Consider the following 20,524-nt stretch of genomic DNA (forward strand, 5'->3'; position numbering starts at 1 on the left):
GGCCTCTCTGGTTGTATAGTAAATTCTGGTTTCGTTCCCGAGACGCGGCGCCGGTTGCCATGGCGGCGGGCGCGGGGTCCTCTATCAGAGCTGGGCTAACTCTGTTCCGCCTGACGGGCAGTAGACACACGGGGAAGGGGGAGACAGGTGAGGTGGGAATGGAAGGAAGGGAGAGATGCTTGGAGTGAGGGAGGGAGGAGGTACAGACAAATAAATGGGGTGGTGGTTAACGGGAAGGAAAAAATTAGAATGTGCGATGGAGTGAGAGGAATGACGGAGGGAGGGGGATGAGAGTGAGGAATAACGGAGGGAGGGAGAATGAGAGTGAGAGGAATGACAGAGGGAGGGGGAACGGAGAGCAAGAAGAATGACGGAGGGAGGGGGAATGAGAGTGAGAGGAATGACAGAGGGAGGGGGAACGGAGAGCAAGAAGAATGACGGAGGGAGGGGAATGAGAGTGAGAGGAATGACAGAGGGAGGGGGAACGGAGAGCAAGAGGAATGACGGAGGGAGGGGGAATGAGAGTGAGGAATAACGGAGGGAGGGGGAATGAGAGTGAGAGGAGTGACGAAGAGGGAATGAGAGTCAGAGTGACGGAGGAAGAGGGAATGAGAGTCAGAGGAGTGACAGAGGAAGAGGGAATGAGAGTCAGAGGAGTGACGGAGGAAGAGGGAATGAGAGTCAGAGGAATGACAGAGGGAGGGGGAATGAGAGTGAGAGGAATGGCGGAGGGAGGGGGAACGGAGAGATGGATGTCGATGGGGGTTAAGGGGAATGAATCGAGGAAAGGATGGGAAAGGAGGGTGGGGAGGGGAGGGGAATGGAATAGACGGATGAGGAAGGAAAGAAGGGTGGAAGGAGTGGGATGGTGATGGAGAGGTGAGGGAAGCAGAAAGTGAGCAGCAGAGGAGAATAGAGAGGAAGATCGTCAGGTGTACTGGGACTGAATGAGGGAGTGATCGAAGACAGGGAGGATTGTACTTTTGGAAAAAAGGAGGCTAGCAGACTTTCCCTGACTGTTGGAAAGGGATGATAGGGGTCTCAGGTCGGGAAGAAGGCTAAATCCCCACACCCCACTGAACTCTTGCCCTCACCCTCTGCAGGCAGATCCGCGGCTCCTTCGCTTGGAGCCATCGTCTCCCGGTAACCCCGGGATGGAGAACCCACCACTAGGCTCGGGGTTGAAGGATTACCATGTGCTGAATCTGATCGGGGAGGGGTCCTTCGGCAGAGTCTATAAGGGCCGCAGGAAGTTCAGTGGACAGGTACTGAGCCTGTGCCACCTCTAAACACTACCTCCCCAAGTCCCCTGCGCATCGCCTCCCCTGTTGTTGCATACTGCCTACCTCTACCCCCATTCCCCCAGTGACCTTGTACGTCCTCCCACCTCTTCCCCTGCCCCACCTCCTTCTTCATTGGTGACACCCCTTGGTGCCCCTGACTCTATTTGACTTCTGTTCCCACCCCCATATGACCACGTGCTCCAGCCAGCCCTCCACCCTCAGTAACCTCTTCCCTGGTGACCGAAGCCCTGTCCCTGCAGGTCGTGGCGCTGAAGTTCATCCCGAAGGTCGGCCGCTCGGAGAAGGAGCTGAGGTGCCTGCAACGGGAGATTGACATCATGCGGGGTCTCCGGCACCCCAACGTGATCCAGCTGCTCGACAGCTTCCACACTGACCAGGAGGTGAGGAACTGATTGGCTTCGGCAGACTGCACCCAACTATGGCCGCCACGCCATGACTGGCTGTTGCGTCTTTTTTTACAGAAGTGCATTGTTACAAATTACATTCTAGAATACTAATCAGAATCAGGTTTATTATCACTGCCATACAACATGCTGTGAAATTTGTTGTTTTCCAGTGGCAGTACATTGTAACACATTAAAAGAAATTATGTGCCTTTTGAAGGTGTCCTCGATACTGGGGAGGCTAGTGGCCATGATGGAGCTGGCGGAGTTTACGACTTGCTGCAGCTTTTTCTGATCTTGTGCAGTGGCCCTTCTTTACCAGACAGTGATGCAACCAGTTAGAATGCTTTCCACTGTATACCTATAGAAAATTGCAGAGTGGTCTTCAGTGACTCTCCTTAGGCTTCTGATCAGGTATGGCCGCTGTTGTGCCTTGTTTGTGATTGCATCAATATGTTCAGCCCAGGATAGATCTTCAGAGATATTGAAACTACTCACTCTTTCCACTGCTAATCCCTTGATGAGGACAAGTCTGCGTTTCCTCAACTTTTCCTTCCTGAAATCCACCATCAATTCCTTGGTCTTACAAACGTTGATGATGAGGTTGTTGCGACATCTGTCAACCAGCCGATCTATCTCAATACTATAGACTCCTCGTCACCATCTCAAATTCTGCCAACAATAGTTGTGTCATCAGCAAATTTATAGATGGTGTTTGAGCTGTGCCTAGCCACACAGTTATGGGTGTAGAGAGAGTTCAGCAGTGGGTTAAGAAAGGATGCATCCTTGAGGTGTGCCAGTGTTGTCAGTGAGGAGGAGATGTTATTTCTGAACTGCACTAACTGGTCTCCTGATGTTGGAAGTCAAGGATCTATTTACAGAGGGAGGTACAGAGGCCTGATTTGGGAGCTTGTTCATTAATACTGAGGGTATGATGGTGTTGAATGCCGAGCTGTAATCAGTTGACAGCAGCATGACGTACGTATTGCTGTTGTCCGGGTGATCCATGGTTGAGTGGTGAGCTAGTAAGATTATATCTGGTGTAGGCCTGTTGTGGTGATAGGCAAACTAGCAGGTCCAAATCCTTGCTTTGGCAGGAACGAGTCTGGTGATAACTACCCTCTCAAAGCACTTCATCACAGTAGAGACGAGTGCAACTGGGCAGCTTACCCTGCTCTGCTTGGGCAATGATGTGATTGTCGCACTTTTGAAGCAAGATTGAAGATGTTCTTGAACACTCCCACCAGTGGATTGGCACAGGTTTTCAGTGCCTTACAAGGTACACCATCAGGGCCTGATGCCTTGCGAGGGGTCACCCTTGTGAAAGATGTTCTGACGTTGGCCTCTGAGACAGAGATCACAAGGTCATTAGATGCTGCAGGATTCGCGTAGGTTTAGTTTCTCGTCTCCCTTTCAAAACACGCATAAAAGGTGTTCAGCTCACCTGGGAGTGAAGCGTCACAACCACTCATGAGGTTTGGTTTTGGCTTGTAGGAAATAATGGCTAAAATTAAATGGCCATTACAGGGGTGAGCCATATTTCCAGGAAGCAGACCCCAATATAACCTCTGGTACCGAAATGTTGTTCTGAGTTCTTCTATTTTACTTTACAGAGACTACGTTCACCAGTAGCATAGTTGGGATTGGTGGTCTAAAGGCTCTGCATCTCAATCGTACCTGCAAACTGCCCCACGCTCACTTCCTTTTTCTTAAAGAGGAACTGCACTCACAACGTGAGCCTGTGATCCAAGAACGGCTGATTTTGAGAATCGATAGGTTTTTTGAATGTCTTAAAATGATGTTACTTATTGGGAACCTATGTCTATGACTGGATTTCAACTGTAGTAGTTCTAAACTGATGTGAGATGGATTCTTGTGAGGGCAAAAGAACACCAGATGGACATCTATGTGTGCTTTACTGACAACATCAAAGCCTTCGACTGTGCCATTCATGTCTAACTGTGGATCACATTAAGACACAAGGCTGTATCAGAATATTTGATCGTCCTCGTGCACGATCTTTATATCAATCAAGAGGCAGCAGTTCGAACGGGACAAGGAGAAACAGAGTGGTTCAGCATCCGTAAAGGCATATGATAAGGCTGTATTCTCTCATTTAATTTGTACACCGAACAAATCTTCAGAGATGCAGGAATATACGAGGATAATCAAGGGGTGAGAATTGATGGCAGAATCATCAATAATCTTCGTTGTGCTGATGACACCACAATACTGGCTGAAAACGAAGAACATCTGAAGCAAATGCCAACCAACATCAAGTTACGTAGGCTGAAGATGGGTCTGCACCTTAATCTGAAGAAGGCTAAGATTTTGATTACTGGCAGCACAACTGATTTCAATCTTGATGGCGAGGAAATTGAAGTGGTTGACAGTTTCAGTTTACTTGGATCAATGATTGACACTGAAGTGGTAAGCAGTCAAGAAATCCAGTGAAGAAGCACCCTTGGCAGAGCAGTCATGGAGGATTAAGAGAAGATTTTTGGAAACAGGACTCTATCTCTACGTACAAAGATACGACTTGGGCAGGTGATAGGTGATGGTGTTCTCAACAACATTATATGGATGCGAAAGTTGGATGGTAAAGAAGGAGGATAGGAAGCAAATCGATGTCTTTGAACTGTGGTGCAGGAGAACAGAAGGAACAAATCGGTCCTCAATGAGATCAAATCGTCTCTCTCTGGAGTCTCAAATGACAAGACTCCACCTATCACTCTTTGGGCACATCATGTGAAGAAACAGCTTTCTGGAAAAGGATATCTTGCTTGGCAAGGTGGAATGACAGTGGAAGAGGGGAAGGCCGCCAATCAGATGGACATAATAAGGACAGCTATGAATGCAACGCTATCTACAATGAACTGCCTTTGCGAGGATCGAAACTCATTTAGGACAACTACCCATAGGGTAACCGTGAGTCGATGACTCAATGGCACGTAACAACAAATAGTCAATGGGAATATTTGATACTATAAACACAGAGACATTAACAGTAACTGATATAATCACTAACACAAACTAAATTATATGAAAATATCCCCATCCTGATCTTGGATGACTCTCATCCCATGTGGTGCCTAACTGTCCTGGAACAGCTGCATGATACCTGTGTTTCACCTCCACTGTTACACAGGCACGGACATATGCCTGGAACGTCGCCTAGACAAAAACCTCTGCTGCCCACTTCCAACACCTATGAATAGTTATCTTTGCCAACCCCAAGAGCAAATTTACTGGGACATTTTAAGCCCTCCTTCCACCCTCCCCTTACTGGATGAATGCATTTAAATAGGGTCGCTGCACCCCTGGACAGGATAGTCCAATTGTGGTCACCGTGCCACTGGTTGGGATGGTCTGATTGTGGTCGCCACACCCTGAATGGAATGGTCTGATTGTCGTTACCGTGCCCCTGGATGGGATGGTCTGATTGTGGTCGCCACACCCCGGATGGAATGGTCTGATTGTCGTTACCGTGCCCCTGGATGCGATGGTCCGATTGTGGTCACCGCGCCCTCGTCAGCATGGTCCAATTGTAGTCACCGTGCTGCAGCATCACCGTCCGATTGGAGTCACTGTGTCCCCGATAAGAGTGGTTTGATGCTGGTTGCTGCATCCCCGGGCAGGACGGTCTGGCTGTGGGCACCATACCCTGGGACTGGGCAGTTTGATTGTTGGCACCATCTATTTGGGCGGGATGGCCCAGCTGTAGTCTCTGCACCTTTTGGACGAGTTGCATCTTGACCTCATTTCTGGGTTTGTGGGAGTGCACCGTATATAAAGACAATTGTAGACATGGTGGTGATGGGTGTGGAGTGATGTCGTGTCTGGTGTCTCACTCTGGCTTTCTTCCACTGACTTGTTCTTTCCTGCAGGTAGTGGTGGTGACGGAGTATGCGGAGGGCGAACTCTTCCAGGTGTTGGAGGATGACGGCAGCCTCTCCGAGGAGCAGGTGTGTGAATCTGTGCCAGACCACCCTACAATCTCCACAGCATTCCTCCACCCTGTTCACTCCCTTGCCTTCACTTTCCTCTCCCACCCTCTCTGATTACCTCCCTCCTCCACCCCTGCCTTAAGCAAACTCTACATCCCTGTTCATCTTGCCACTGTCCTGCCCCCACCCATTACCCCTCTCGTCCTCTCCTCCCTCACCCCTTTTGCCAGCCTCCAGGTACTTCACTCTCCTCCCTCTATCTTTCTCCCCCACGTCTCTCTCCCACTGTCACTTACACTCCATGTCCCATTCCCCGGCATCCCCCACAAGGTCCCCTCTAGCTGATCCCCCCCCGACACTCCCTCTGATCCCCCCTCAACCCCCCACACACCACCTCATTCCCTCTCAATCCCTCCCTCAACCCTCCCAATCCCTGCCTCACATTTGTCTTCCTTTCCTTCTCTGTCGTCAATCCTTCCCTCCCTCCCTTCCTCGCCGCCCACATCTCTCACTCTTTCCTTTTCCTCTCTTCCTTCCTCCCCCTCCCCCTTATCTTTCCCTGCCACACCCTCTCCCCCTCCTTTTCTCTACCCTGCTCCCAGCTCCGCTCTGACCTCCTTGCTCTATTTCTAGGTCCAGGAAATGACAGGTCAACTGATGGTCTGCTCTGTACTACCTACCCCTTCCCCCCCAACATCTCTCCCCCCCAACATCTCTCCTCCCAACATCTCTCCCCCCCAGCATCTCTCCCCACCAACATCTCTCCCCCCATCTCTCCCCCCAACTCTCCCCCAACATCTCTCCCCACCAACATCTCTCCCCCAACATCTCTCCCCCCAACATCTCTCCCCACAACATCTCTCCCCAATATCTCTCTCCCCCAACATCTCTCCCCCTCAACATTTCTCCCTCCAACATCTCTCCCCATTAACATCTCTCCCCCCGCAACATCTCTCTCCCTTCACCCTCCATCTCTCCCCCCACAACATCTCTCCCCTTCAACATCTCTCCCCCTCCTGGGTAGGATAACAGCTCCTTTCTTGCCCTGCTCTGATCTTTCTGCTCTATGTGCAGGTCCAGGAGATTGCGGGGCAGCTGGTGTCTGCTCTGTATTACCTGCACTCCCACCGCGTCCTACACCGGGACCTGAAGCCTCAGAATGTTCTGATCGGCAAGGGAGGGATCCTCAAACTCTGCGACTTTGGGTGAGCTCAGACCGGGGACCTCCCACCACTTTTGCCAGCGGCAGTGCTAAGGGAGGTCCTGAAGTGTGGTACATGGCCTCTTCAGTCGGTTCTTCACAGGAATATCTGAATTAGACACAGCACTCCCCTCGGCAACTAGGAGTGCTGGCATGGGGAAGTGATGCAGTGAGTGGAAGTGAGTGATGAGGGGCAGGCATCAGAGTCTGGATAGGAAATGGAACATTCAGTAGTAGAGCACGTTAAAGGCTCCCATGATGTTGTACCAACCTTTAAGCTACTCCAAGTTAAATTTAACCCTTGCCTCTCACAGAGTCCACCATTTATCTTTCATCCGTGTGCTCATAAATGTCCCTTACATGTCCTCGTCCATCGACCCCTTAAATATGCTACACAGGTTGGTAGAGTCCTTAAGAAGGCATATGGTGGGTTGGCCTTCATTAGTCAGGGGATGGAGCTCAAGAGCTGTGAGGTAACATTGCAGCTCTGTAAAAACTTTGTTAGACCCTCACTTGGAATGTTGTGCTCAGTTCTGGTCACCTTATTATAGGAAGGATGTGGAAGCTTTAGGGAGGATGCTACCTGGAATAGAGGCCATGCCTTATAAGGTAGGCTAAGTAAGCTAGGGATTTCCCCTTTGGTATGAAGGCAGATGAGAGATGACATAATAAAAGCATGCAAAATGAAGTACAGATTGAGTAGATAACCAAAAGACTTTTTCCCCAAGATGAAAATGCTTATAAACGTGATTGGAGGAAGGTACAGAAGGGATGTCAGAGGTGAGTTCTTTACACAGAGAATGGTGTGTGTGTGGATAGTGGTAGAGGCAGATACATCAGGCACATGAATGATGGAAAAAAAAATGAAAGGCTATGTAGGAGGGAAGGGTTAAATTGATTTTAGATTAGATTAAAAAGTTGGCACAATACCATGGCCTGAAGGGTATGTACTGTGCTGTAATGCTCTGTTCTATGTTTTATCCAATTCTCACCCCGTCACCCGCCATCTGTTTAAAATAAACCCCACCTCTGACATTCCCCCTCCCTCTATTCCTTTATTCCAGTCACCCTCTCGTACTAACCATTTCTGCCCTGGGAAAATGGTGCTGGCAGGCCACTCTGTAAATGCCTCTTATCTTCTTATATACCTCTATCAAGTCACATCTAAATTTTCCTTGCTCCAAAGAGAAAAGCCCAAGCTCGCTCAACCATCCGAGCAGGCTCTCAATACAACCATCCGTTGTACAAGTTGTACTGAAGTTGCACTTCGGAGCAGAGATGAAGTGTGCTAAGTGTCTTTTTCCACTTCCTCTCACAGCTCGTTCGATTTCTGGAGAGGAAATGGAAGGGATGGATATAGTAAGAAAACTTAAAGGAGGCGGGAGCACCGATAGGTCACAATCTTTCTCTCCTGGGGAGGGGACTCCAAAATCAGAGGTCACAGGTTATAGGAGAGAGGAGAAAGGTTTAAAGGGGCAGGTTTTCCCACACAGAAGGTGGCGGGAATATGGAATGAACTGCCAGAGGAAGTGGGAATAGCGACTACAATTAATTATACTTGGACCTATATTTGGCCTCAGAATAGGAACGCCAGGTTTCAGAGATCACAGCTTCATTATGTTGCAGGTATAGAAGTGTAATGAATGGTACGTACGCAGACCTCGACAGCTAAAACTATAGCAAACTTCTATAGATGTTTGGTGGAGAGTATATTCTTTTTAAATCTTTTTATTAATTTTCCAAAATTATAAACAGAATAACAACATTGATACAGAGAGATTGGAATTATCTTATTGTTGATAAACATGTACAAAAAAGACTTCAAATAATACAGGTGTAATAGACTTCCAAACTCTTAATATAATCATAGAGAAAAAAGAAATAAAAAGAAAAAAATAATGCAAAGAAAACCCCCCCCAAAAAACAAAAAAAAGAAAACTAAATACTAAACCCAAAAAGAAAGCAATTGGAACAAAACAAGGCAAGACCAATATCTCAAATCGAATATGTTCAATAATGTCGTTAACTCCGCTCCTCTGTTTATATATTTTAAGTTAATAAGAAGGATTCGGAAAAGGTCAAGTCACATCATATGAGAATGTTGAGGTGGACGGTATATTTAGTGGCTGCATCACAGCCTGATATGGAAACACCAATGTCCTTGAACGGAAAATCTGACAAATAGTCATGGATATGGCCTGTCTATCACAGGTAAAGTCCTCCCAACCATTGAACGTATCTAAATGGAGCGATGTTGCATCAAAACAACATCCATCATCAGGGACCCACACTACCCAGGGCATACTCTCTTCTTGCTGCTACCATTGGGAAGAAAATACAGGAGCCTCAGGACTCACACCACCAGGTTCAGAAATGGTTATTAACCCTCAACCTCCTTCCTTGGACCAGAGAAGATAACTTCACTCAACTTCCCTTTCCCTATCAATGAACTGTTCCCACAACTATGGACTCACTTTCAAGGACTCTTCATCTCATGTTCAGAATCAGCATCAGGTTTAATATGGCATATGTCATGACATTTGTTGACTTTGAGGCAGCAGTGTGTAATAATGGAAAAAAAGCTGTATTACAGTAAATATTTATAAAATAAAAAGTGCAAAAATAGAAGTGAAAAAAAAAATAGAGAGCTGGTATTCATGGGTTCAATATCCATTGAGAAAACAGATGGCAAAGGGGAAGAAGCTGTTCCTGAATAGCTGTGTGTGTGTCTTCAGGCTTCTGTACCATCTTCCTGATGGTAACAATGAGAACAAGGCGTGACCTGGGTGATGGGGGTCCTTAATGATGGACACTGCCTTTTTGAGACATCGCTCCTCAATATTTATTGCGTATTTATTATTTTTGTTGTTTATTTATATATTTGCACAGTTTATTGTCTTTTTTATTGTCAGGCTGTCCGTTCCGTTGGAGTGGTCTTTCATTGATTCTATTATGGTGTTACGTACCCCGTAACTGGGTTGCCAAACCAGCAGAAATGGATCACTCAGTTGGAGTCTGGAGTACTAGAACTAAGAAAGTTTTATTAAAGAAACAAGCAACACATTAATCGAAAGGATAATAAATGCAACAGTTCAGTGATGATAAACACACATGTGCACAGCATTAAGATAACAGCATCAATCAAGCTCTATCGTTGTCTAGGGGTAAATGACCAATTTCAAAATGACTCAAAGTTCAGTCCAGTTAGTAGTTCAGTTCGCAGTAATCGTTGCCATGGCGGTGGACAAGGTGGGGGAAGAGAGACATAGAATAGGAACAACTCATCATTCAGCACAGCTTCACTCACAGACCAGCGGGATGGCTCACAAACAGCATTTGGGCGGGTCCTTGGTGATGTCACCTGAGGTCACCGACTGTGACCCCTCCTCCAGATGCGGTCGATCCTCTGCAGTGAACCCGGCACCCAGGCAAGGGCGGACACACACCGGGTTCCCGCTGATCGTACCTTTCCACCCTGGCCGTTGTCTGATACTTCTCACCCACTCGTGAGAAGCGTACCGCTTCCAGGGTCTCGTCACCTCGGGTGGCGTGTGTGTGTCCTGTCTTAGCGAACCTGTCCCTTTTTATCCCCCTGCTGGGGTATCGCCTGTCCATCACTTCAAAACAGTTCAAGGTTCAAAGAGGGGAGCCGCTCCAGACAGCTCTTCCTCCCACATCCCTTCATTACACATCTCCAGACGCTGCTCCATTGTTCCTTATCTCTCCTTCCCCTGAGGGCAGGTGGCAGACCAACTGCTGATGTCACTGATGCTAGCCCAGGCCAGCAAACATCTTGATTTTATGTGTATTCTCGTAACAATGGTTATTGGAATTATTGAGTACACTTGCAAGAAAATGAATGTCAGGGTTGAAGATGTGACATACATGTACTTTGATGATAAATTTACTTTGAACTTGAGGAGAGGGACCTTGGTTTGAGTACAAACACGGCAGTCCTGTATGTAACTCTGATCTCTCGTCACTATTTGTACCCATTCCAAACCCATTGCTGTATTTTGTTTACTCCTCCTCCTCCTCTCTTTGATTTGCTCCCACTTTTCCCTCTCTCTCTCCCCCTCTCTAACCTGCTTTATGTACCTCTCCCTCTCTCTCCCCTTCCCCTCTCCTTTCCCTGCCTCTCCTTACTCCCTATTCCCCTCTCCCCCATCTCTTTGCCTTACACCCCCCTCCACCCCATCTCCCTCCCCTCCCTCTCTCTCTCCACCACTTTTCTCCCCTAGCTTTGCACGGGCCATGAGCCAGCAGACCCTAGTGCTGACCTCCATCAAAGGGACCCCACTGTACATGAGCCCAGAGCTGGTGGAGGAGAGACCCTACGACCACACGGCCGACCTCTGGTCCTTGGGCTGCATCCTCTATGAGCTCTTTGTCGGCACTCCTCCCTTCTACACCAGCAGCATCTTCCAGCTGGTTAGCATTATCGTCAGAGACCCTGTCAAGTGGCCCAAGGGCATCAGCTCCCAATTCAAGGTCAGTCAGCCTCAACCTCCCTCTGTGGACTTTGGCGGGGGTTTTGAGGTGTGGGGTAGAGTGTCCATGAGGTAGGGGAGGGGATTTAGTGGGTGGGGGGAGTTGATGATTGGGGGAGTATCTGTGGGCTCTGGCATGGGATTTGGTGGGTGGGGGAATCGGTGGAGAATGGGAGGAATCCCCTGCCCATTGCAGAGCTTCTGATCCAGTCTCTCACCACCCCACACCCCCAACCCAGGAGTTTCTGCAGGGACTTCTGACCAAGGATCCAAACCAGAGACTCTCGTGGCCTGACCTCCTCCACCACCCATTCGTGGCTGACAGAGTATTCGGTGAGAGGGTCAGGGAATGGCAAATGACGGCAGGGTGATAGAATATGGAGGGAGAGGTGTGGGGACAAATGTGGAGAGGGAGAGAAATATTGGAGAGGGAGGTGGGACAGAGAGCTGGAGGATGGCAGAAAGGGAGAGAGGGTGGGAGGCAGGTGTGGGCTGGAAAGGGAGGATTGGGAGGGAGGGGAGGGCTTTCGAGAGGGTATGGGCTGGAGGGAGGGGGGGTCAGGGAAAGAGTGGAGAAGGAGGAGAGGGAGGAAGCAATAAAAGTAGGAGGGAAGTGGAGAGGGAGGTCTGAGAGGATGGAGAGGGTCTGAGGGATAACAGGGTGGGGGCTGGAGGGGAAGTGATAATCCCTCCCGCCCTGTCTCTCCCAACCTGTCAGTGGTGGAGGAAGGGAGGGAGGGAAGAGTATGATGATCGCCCTGACTCTGGTTTCCACCCCACCCCCCACCCCCACCCCCCACAGTAGTGGAGGAGGAGAGACAGGATGAGGCCAGCTACAAGCCCCTGACCCTTGTGCTAAGCCCCGAGGAACAGGCACGGAAGGAAAAGCAGAGCCGTGAACGGGCACCCACCTCTGGTCACTCCCGCATCCTGAGGAAGGCCCGGCAGAGAATGCTGCAGGAGGGACGCAACAAGGTCAGAAAGAGAGGGTGAAGGAGTGGGGGCAAAGGTGGAGAAACAATGTGTGGATCGGGCTGGGGGATGAAGTGCTGGTGTGTGGGCAGGAGTGGGGAGCAGAGAGAGGATGTGGGGGACAGAGACTAGAGAGGAGAGAGCCTCTCTCTACACCCTGCATCCATAACTTCTCTCCATCCTCTCCCCCCATCTGGAACCCCCTACTCCTCTCCCCCACCCCCCACCCCCACATCCCTCCTGGTGTGCCGGGTTGGATTTTTCTTGCATTGAAGGATCCTGGCCCATCACCAACACCTCTTTTTACCCCCACAGGACTCGGGTAATCAATTGGTCATCCAGGAGACAAACCCAAGGGTGGATTCCAAGGCCCAGGAGAGTAGGTGGCCTGCAGGAGAAGAGGCTGCTAATGACTGGATCCCAGCACACAGCGCTCATCCCTGTGTACAGACCACCAGCCACCAGGGAAGCACGCAGGCCCAGCAGACGGGGCAGAGGTGAGGGGGAGCGGGTGGGTGTGGGAACTAGCATTGGGTGGAAGGAGGTAAGAGGACAAGAGGGGAACTGGGTGGGAGGAGACTGCAGAAGTCCAAACTTCTTCCTAATTAGGGTCCATTGATTTGGCAGGATCCCTCAAATCTCTCTCACAAAAGTTGGTGGTGGCACAGTGGTAGATTCAGAATTAGCTTTATTATCATGGACTGTCAAGAAATTTGTTATTTCGTAGCAGCAGTACAGTGCAAGACATAATAACATTTACTAAAAGTCACAAAAAATAGTGCAAATATCATGTAACAAGGTAGTGTTCATGGACCGTTTAGAAATCTGATAGTTTTGGGGCAATGTTTTAGCTGTTCATAAAACGTTGAGTGTTCCTGTACTCCTCCCCGATGATAGCAGTGCAAAGAAAGTGTGTCACAGATGGTAAGGGTTCGTAATGAAAAACACTGTCTTCCTGAGTCATTGCTGCTTGATGGTGGAGCTGGTTTGATGCTGTGCATTGAAGCCTCTGCACCAGACAGTGACACAAGTGCTCTGCTGTAGAAATTGTCTAAGAGTTTTTGACACACCAAAGACTCTGCGGTGTCTACCTTACGAGGTGATGTGCTATTTCCGCCACTTGCTCAGGGCAACTCCATCCCACCACAAACCTGCCTCAGTACAGGACGACAGGGTTCTCTACATTTTCCTGAATGCTCCTCCTTCAGTACTTCCAGGGCATTCAGGGGTCAGCAGATATGTTGCAATGGAAGGCTTTGAGAACATCCTTGGAACTTGTGGGAAATTAGGAGGGTGGGTTAGAAGGTATGGAAGGAGTGAATGGGAGAGGAATGTTAACCAATGATGCCCCAAGTGGATTGAGTGGATACAAGTGACGCCTCCAAGTGGATTGGGTCATCAAGAAGGTGTGAGCCATGCTTGCCTTCGTAGGTCATGGCAGAGAATATAAGAGTTGAGACATGAAGTTGCAACTTTACAAAACTGGTTAGATTGCGTGGAGTATATTGTGTGCATTTCTGGTCTCCACACTATAGGAGAGATGTGATAGCACTGGAAAAGATGCAGAGGAGATTTCCCCAAGACAGCAGCTGGATTGGGAGGACTGTAGTCACACAGTGAAATTGGAGAGGCTGGGACTTTATTCACTAGAGCGAAGGAGGCTGAGGGGGTGACCTGAGAGACGACAGCTTCAGTCTCCCAGTTATGAGACTATTGAACAGTCCCCTAGTACCATAAGACAGAGTCTTGATCTCCAAGTCTACCTTGCAATGACCTTGCAAATAGACGGGAGGAGAAGATGGCGGCGTGATGCAGCTCGCAGCGGCCACTCCGGTGGAGATATCTGTTATCTGTCAAGTAGGGTGCCGTGCATAATCCTGATCTGATGGAGACAGACGTGAGAGCACGGAGGAACATCCGGTGAAACTTCTGAAATGCCTGCTTCGCTACCGCTGCTACTGTGTGATGCAGAATCTCCGGAGGGGAAGGCCTCGAGTCCTCGGCTTTGCTTGTTGCTCGGTGGCCGGGCGGGGTCGAAAGCACTCGGCAGAGGGTGGTGCTCGGTGCTCAGTGTCGGAGGGCTGGTTGGAGGCTCGAAGTTTTCGGACGGACTCAGAGTCGGCTGCGGTCCGGTGCTTCCAATGCATTGGCAAGTTTGCGGCGCTTGGAGGTTCATGGCAGGGAGAGTTTCTCCCTTCTGCTGTCTGCGTGAGATGATGGGGCTATTGGGACTTGAGACTTTTTTTTACCGTGTCCATAGTCTGCTCTTTATCAAATTACGGTATCGCTTTGCACTGTTGTAACTATATGTTATAATTATGTGGTTTTGTCAGTTTCGTCTTGGTTTGTCCTGTGTTTCTGTGATATCTTTCTGGAGGAACATTGTATCATTTTTTTAAATGACAATAAATGAGGACTGGGTGTCCTCATAATCTAAAATTATTATCTGCCTGCACTCCAATGTGGTAATAAAATGGTCTGTGCAAATGGCATTCAAAACTAAGTTTTTCAATGCACCTCAGTACATATCTCCAAAATAAATTATTTACCCATTTGATCTCAAGGTAATGCAAGCGAAAAGCAATTAACAGAATGCAAAATGAAGTGTTACAGTTACAGAGAAAGTGCAGTGTCGGAGGATAATAAGGTACTGTGGCGACCCACTTTCTGGCACCCACGAACCGGCTCACGAAACAGTGCGCGCAGGCAGAGGGCTGGCAGCAAAAAGGGCGCCAGGCCATCTTCACCAGCAGGGGGAAAATCCCGCGCGCAGAAAGGGTTTGGGAATATGCATTCCCCACAGTAGTCCCACCCAGGGAGGGCGGGAACGGGAAGGCTTTAAAGCGGGCCACGAAGTTTGAATAAATCTCTTTCATCGCAACTCTAACTCACCGACTCCGTGTGGTTATTCTAGCGCTGTGTGTAGCACGCCGCTACAATTGGTGACCCCACGGCCCAAACGATATTTGGACCAGAGATGACCGACACTGCATCTGTTCACGCAGTTTCGTTAAAACTGCCAAGCTTCTGGACGCTGCGACTCCAATTATGGTTCGAACAAGCAGAAGCACAATTCCACATTCGGCAGATAACCTCGAAGTCCACTCGCTACTACCACGTGCTGAGCTCCCTCGACCAGGAGACTGCTGCACAAGTTGAGGAGTTTATACAGTCGCCCCCGGAGAACGGCAAATACACAGCATTCAAAGCCCTGCTCATAAGGACTTTCGGACTCTCACGGCGCGAACGAGCACGCCGCTTAATGCACCTGGATGGTTTGGGAGACAGGCCGCCGTCAGCATTAATGAACGAGATGCTGGCCCTGGCTGAAGGACACAAACCCTGCCTCATGTTTGAGCAGGCGTTCCTAGAGCAACTGCCCGAGGACATATGCCTGCTGCTGTCCGACGCAGATTTCAGCAACCGCCGGGAGATGGCGGCCCGAGCAGATGTGCTGTGGAATGCCAGGAAAGAGAGAGGGGCATCCGTCGCACAGATCACCAAGCCGCATGCCCAACGACAGACCAGAGCTGGCAGCAGAGCCTACAAAACCCGGCGACGGGAGTGAGGAGCCCAACGAACAATGGTGTTTTTACCACCAGCGGCGGGGCACAGAGGCCCGCCGCTGCAGACCACCCTGCAAATTCCCGGGAAACGCCAGGGCCAGCCGCCGCTGATGGCTATGGCGGCTGGCCATCAGGACAGCCTCCTGTACGTCTGGGACAAGCAGTCGGGACGCCGCTTTTTGGTCGACACCGGAGCGGAGATCAGCGTCTTACCTCCAACGAGTTACGACACCCGCAACAGAGAACCGCGACCCACCCTGAGGGCCGCAAATGGCAGCACAATACGAACCTACAGCACCCGCACGGTGCGGCTACAGTTCAGCTCCAGCCAGTTCACGTGGGACTTCACACTGGCCGCTGTGGCCCAACCACTCCTGGGGGCAGATTTTCTACGAGCCCACAGCCTGCTGGTCGACTTGCAAGGGAAGCGATTAGTCCACGCCAAGACTTTTCAAACGTTCTCCCTGGGTGAAGCACAGTTGCCAGCCCCACACCTGGACTCCATCACGCTGTCCGACGATGAATTCACCAGGGTCCTGGCGGATTTCCCATCAGTACTGACACCGCAGTTCACGGTAGCCATGCCCAGACACGGAGTACAGCACCATATCCCGACCCAGGGACCACCCCTCTACGCCCGTGCTCGAAGGCTTCCCCCGGACAAGCTCCGACTGGCGAAGGAGGAGTTCAAGAAGATGGAGGAATTAGGGATCATACGACGGTCCGACAGCCCATGGGCCTCCCGCCTTCACATGGTGCCCAAGGCAGCGGGGGGCTGGAGACCATGCGGTGACTACCGCAGACTGAACGAGGCTACAACGCCAGACCGCTACCCTGTGCCGCACATTCAAGACTTCGCAGCAAACCTTCACGGCGCAAGGATCTTTTCCAAGGTAGACCTCGTCCGGGGATACCAACAAATCCCTGTACATCCGGACGACATCCCCAAAACAGCACTTATCACCCCGTTCGGACTTTTCGAATTCCTCCGAATGCCATTTGGTCTAAAGAATGCCGCACAGACTTTCCAGCGGCTAATGGACGCGGTGGGACGCGACCTGGACTTTGCATTCGTCTATTTGGACGACATCCTCATAGCCAGCAGTAGTCGGCAGGAGCATCTGTCCCACCTCCGCCAGCTCTACTCCCGCCTGAGTGAATTGGCCTTACAATCAATCCAGCCAAATGCCAGTTCGGACTCGACACCATCGACTTCCTGGGCCACAGGATTACTAAAGACGGGGCAACCCCGCTGCCCGCCAAGGTAGACTCGGTCCGCCACTTCCCCCGACCCAACACAATCAAAGGCTTGCAGGAATTCGTGGGTATGGTGAATTTCTACCACCGTTTCCTCCCCTCAGCAGTCCGAACCATGCGCCCCTTGTTCACTCTAATGTCGGGTAAGGGCAAGGACATTACCTGGAACGAAGAGGCCGCAACCGCTTTCGTTAAAACCAAAGAAGCCTTGGCAAACGCCGCGATGCTAGTGCACCCCAGAACGGACGTTCCTACTGCCCTCACGGTGGGCGCATCCAACACAGCAGTCGGTGGAGTGCTGGAACAACTCATCGAGGGTCGCTGGCAACCCCTGGCGTTCTTCAGCAAACACCTACGACCACCCGAACTCAAATACAGTGCTTTCGACCGGGAGCTATTGGCACTATAGCTGGCAATCCGGCATTTCAGGTACTTCTTAGAAGGTAGGCCCTTCACCGCGTTCACATACCACAAACCGCTTACCTTTGCGTTCACTAAGGTGTCCGACCCCTGGTCTTCCCGCCAGCAGCGACATCTGTTCTACATCTCCGAGTACACGACGGACATCCGGCATGTCTCTGGAAAGAACAATGTCGTGGCAGACTCACTTTCCAGACCTACCATACAGGCCCTGTCCCAGGGGGTGGACTATGCAGCGCTGGCAGAGGCACAGCAGACAGACGATGAGATCCCCAGTTACAGGACTGCAGTCTCCGGTTTGCAGCTCCAAGACCTCCCCGTAGGCCCAGGTGAGAGGACCCTACTATGTGACGTAGCTACCGGCCAAGCCCGCCCCGTCGTCCCAGCAGCCTGGCGCCGGCGGGTGTTCGAATCCATTCACAACTTAGCGCACCCCTCCGTCAGGACAACTGTCCGGCTGGTCTCCAACAGGTTCGTGTGGCATGGACTTCGTAAACAGGTCAGTGAATGGGCCAAAACGTGTACGCAGTGCCAAACGGCCAAGGTGCAGCGGCACACCAAGGCTCCACCGCAGCAGTTCGAACCCACCCGCCGGAGGTTCGACCACATCCATGTGGATATCGTGGGGCCCCTGCCAGTGTCACGAGGAGCGCGGTACCTCCTAACTATGATAGACCGGTTCACCAGATGGCCAGAGGCAGTCCCGCTCAGCGACACCACCTCCAAATCCTGCGCCCGAGCGCTGATCGCAACCTGGGTAGCACGCTTCGGGGTACCAGCCCACATTACCTCCGACAGTGGCGCCCAGTTCACCTCCAGCCTGTGGTCAGCTATGGCCAGACTTTTAGGAACACAGCTACACCACACAACTGCCTACCACCCACAGTCGAACGGACTAGTGGAGCGCTTCCACCGTCACCTGAAATCGGCTCTCATGGCCCGCCTGGAGGGGCCTAACTGAGTGGACGAGTTTCCCTGGGTCCTGCTCGGAATCCGCACGGCGCCCAAAGAGGATCTGCACACCTCGTCGGCCGAGTTGGTGTACGGCGCGCCCCTGGTCGTCCCAGAAGAGTTCATACCAGCCCCAAGGGGGCAAGAGGAAGAACCCACAGCAGTCCTGGACAGACTACGGGAGAGGCTCGGTAACCTGGCCCCCATACCCACTTCACAGCACGGACAGAGCCCGACCTGCGTACCCAAAGACCTGCAGAACTGTAAGTTTCTTTTTGTACGACGGGGCGGACACCGGGCACCGCTACAGCGGCCCTACGAGGGGCCGTTTAAGGTGATCAGGAACAACGGGTCCACGTTCGTGCTGGACATTGGGGGGAGAGAGGAGGTTTTCACGGTGGACCGACTCAAACCGGCCCATGTGGACTTGGCGCAACCGGTCCAGGCTCAGGCACCGCGGCGCAGGGGCAGACCTCCCAAACAGAGGCCGATCCAGGCTGTGGACATTGGGGGAGGTATCGCCGGTTCTGGGGGGGGACGGTGTTATGTGGCGACCCACTTTCTAGTACACACGAACCAGCTCACAACAGCGCGCGCAGGCAGAGAGGCCGGCCCCAAAAAGGGCGCCAGGCCTTCTTCACCAGCAGGGGAAAATCCCGTGCGCAGAAAGGGTCTGGGAATATGCATTCCCCACAGCAGTCCCACCCAGGGAGGGCAGGAACGGGAAGGCTTTAAAGCGGGCCGCGAAGTTTGAATAAATCTCTTTCATCGCAACTCTAACTCACTCACCGACTCCGTGTGGTTATTCTAGCGCTGTGTGTAGCACATCGCTACAGTACAAAGATCACACGAGGTAGTCTGTTAGGTCTCATTGTACCGTTAATCAATACTTTTATTACAGTGGGGCAGAAGCTGTCCTTGAGCTTGGTGGTGTGTGTTTTCAGGCTTCTGTATCTTTTGCCCGATGGTATTGTTTATTATTGTCACGTGCACCAAGATACAGTGAAAAGCTTGTCTTGCATACTGTTTATACAGATCAAATCATACAGTATCTGCAGTCTCTGATGTCAGTATTATACATAATTGATGTCAGATCTCTTCTGTTTTATTGTGTTGCTGGTGGCCATGCTATGTTGGTGTGAAAATGTGCAGTGACACTTAAAGGTTGCCCCGGCACATCTTTGGGTGTTTTGCTTGGTAATGCAAATGACATATTTCACTTTATGCTTCGAAGTACATGTGCTAAGTCTAAATCATGACATAGTGTATTAAGGTAGCACAAAGTAAAGTGATAACAATGCAGAATAATGTTAAGGCTATTGAAATAGTGCAGGGCAGGTAAACAATAAAGTGGAAAATCATAATGAGGTAGTGCGGTGAAGAGTCCACTTTAGCGTGAAATAGGTGAGTGGAGAAAAGAGTGTGTCTCGGATGGATAGAGGTTTTGATATACCGGTTGTTTTGCAGAGGCAGTGAGAAGTATAGAGAGTCCACGGAGGGAAAGCTGGATTCCGGGAGGTGCTAAGCTGTGTCTACAACTCTCTGGAGTTTCTTGTGGTCATGGGTAGAGCAGTTGCCGTATGAAGCTGTGATGCTTTCTGTGGTGCATTGATAAAAATTGGTGAGGGACAAAGGGGACATGCTGAATTTCTTTGGTCTCCTGAGGATGTAACGGTTCTGTTGTGATGCTCAGAATCTTTATTCCCAGGGTAGGGGTGTCAGAAACAAAGGCACAGATTTAAGGTGAGAGGTTAGATATAGGGTTGGCATGATGGCATAGCAGTTAGCACATTGCTTTACGGTGCCAGCAAACACAGATTAGGGTCCAATTCCAGCAGCTGTCTGTATATTTTCCCTGTGACACGGTGGGTGCTCCAGTTCCCTCCCACAATGTATTGTTAGGATTAGGGTAAATCATTTATGGACATGCTTTGTTGGCACTGGAAGCTTGAAGACACTTGCTGGCTGCCCAGCACAATCCTTGCTGATTTGAAAATTATACATTTCACACGATGTTTCAATATACTGTACAT

The 20,524-nt window shown here is 50.6% G+C and overlaps 1 protein-coding gene across 6 annotated transcripts in view; it reads left to right on the plus strand.

Annotated features, from left to right (window-relative positions):
- stk36 (serine/threonine kinase 36 (fused homolog, Drosophila)) overlaps positions 1–20,524 on the plus strand; it is a 79,089-nt gene that overhangs the window by 756 nt on the left and 57,809 nt on the right. For 4 of the 6 annotated variants that reach the window (XM_063062438.1, XM_063062441.1, XM_063062440.1 and 1 more), the window contains exons 1-9: positions 47–147; positions 1,104–1,265; positions 1,544–1,684; positions 5,575–5,652; positions 6,709–6,839; positions 11,077–11,326; positions 11,565–11,658; positions 12,128–12,300; positions 12,613–12,794. In XM_063062438.1, coding sequence (XP_062918508.1) covers positions 1,155–1,265; positions 1,544–1,684; positions 5,575–5,652; positions 6,709–6,839; positions 11,077–11,326; positions 11,565–11,658; positions 12,128–12,300; positions 12,613–12,794 — 1,160 coding nt within the window. In that variant the 5' untranslated portion in view covers positions 47–147; positions 1,104–1,154. Of the gene's footprint in view, positions 1–46; positions 148–1,103; positions 1,266–1,543; positions 1,685–5,574; positions 5,653–6,708; positions 6,840–11,076; positions 11,327–11,564; positions 11,659–12,127; positions 12,301–12,612; positions 12,795–20,524 lie in introns of those variants that run through there. The other 2 variants (XM_063062439.1, XM_063062442.1) reach the window with 2 other exon arrangements.

The sequence above is a fragment of the Mobula hypostoma genome, chromosome 11, assembly GCF_963921235.1.
Source record: "Mobula hypostoma chromosome 11, sMobHyp1.1, whole genome shotgun sequence".
NCBI lineage: Eukaryota > Metazoa > Chordata > Chondrichthyes > Myliobatiformes > Myliobatidae > Mobula > Mobula hypostoma.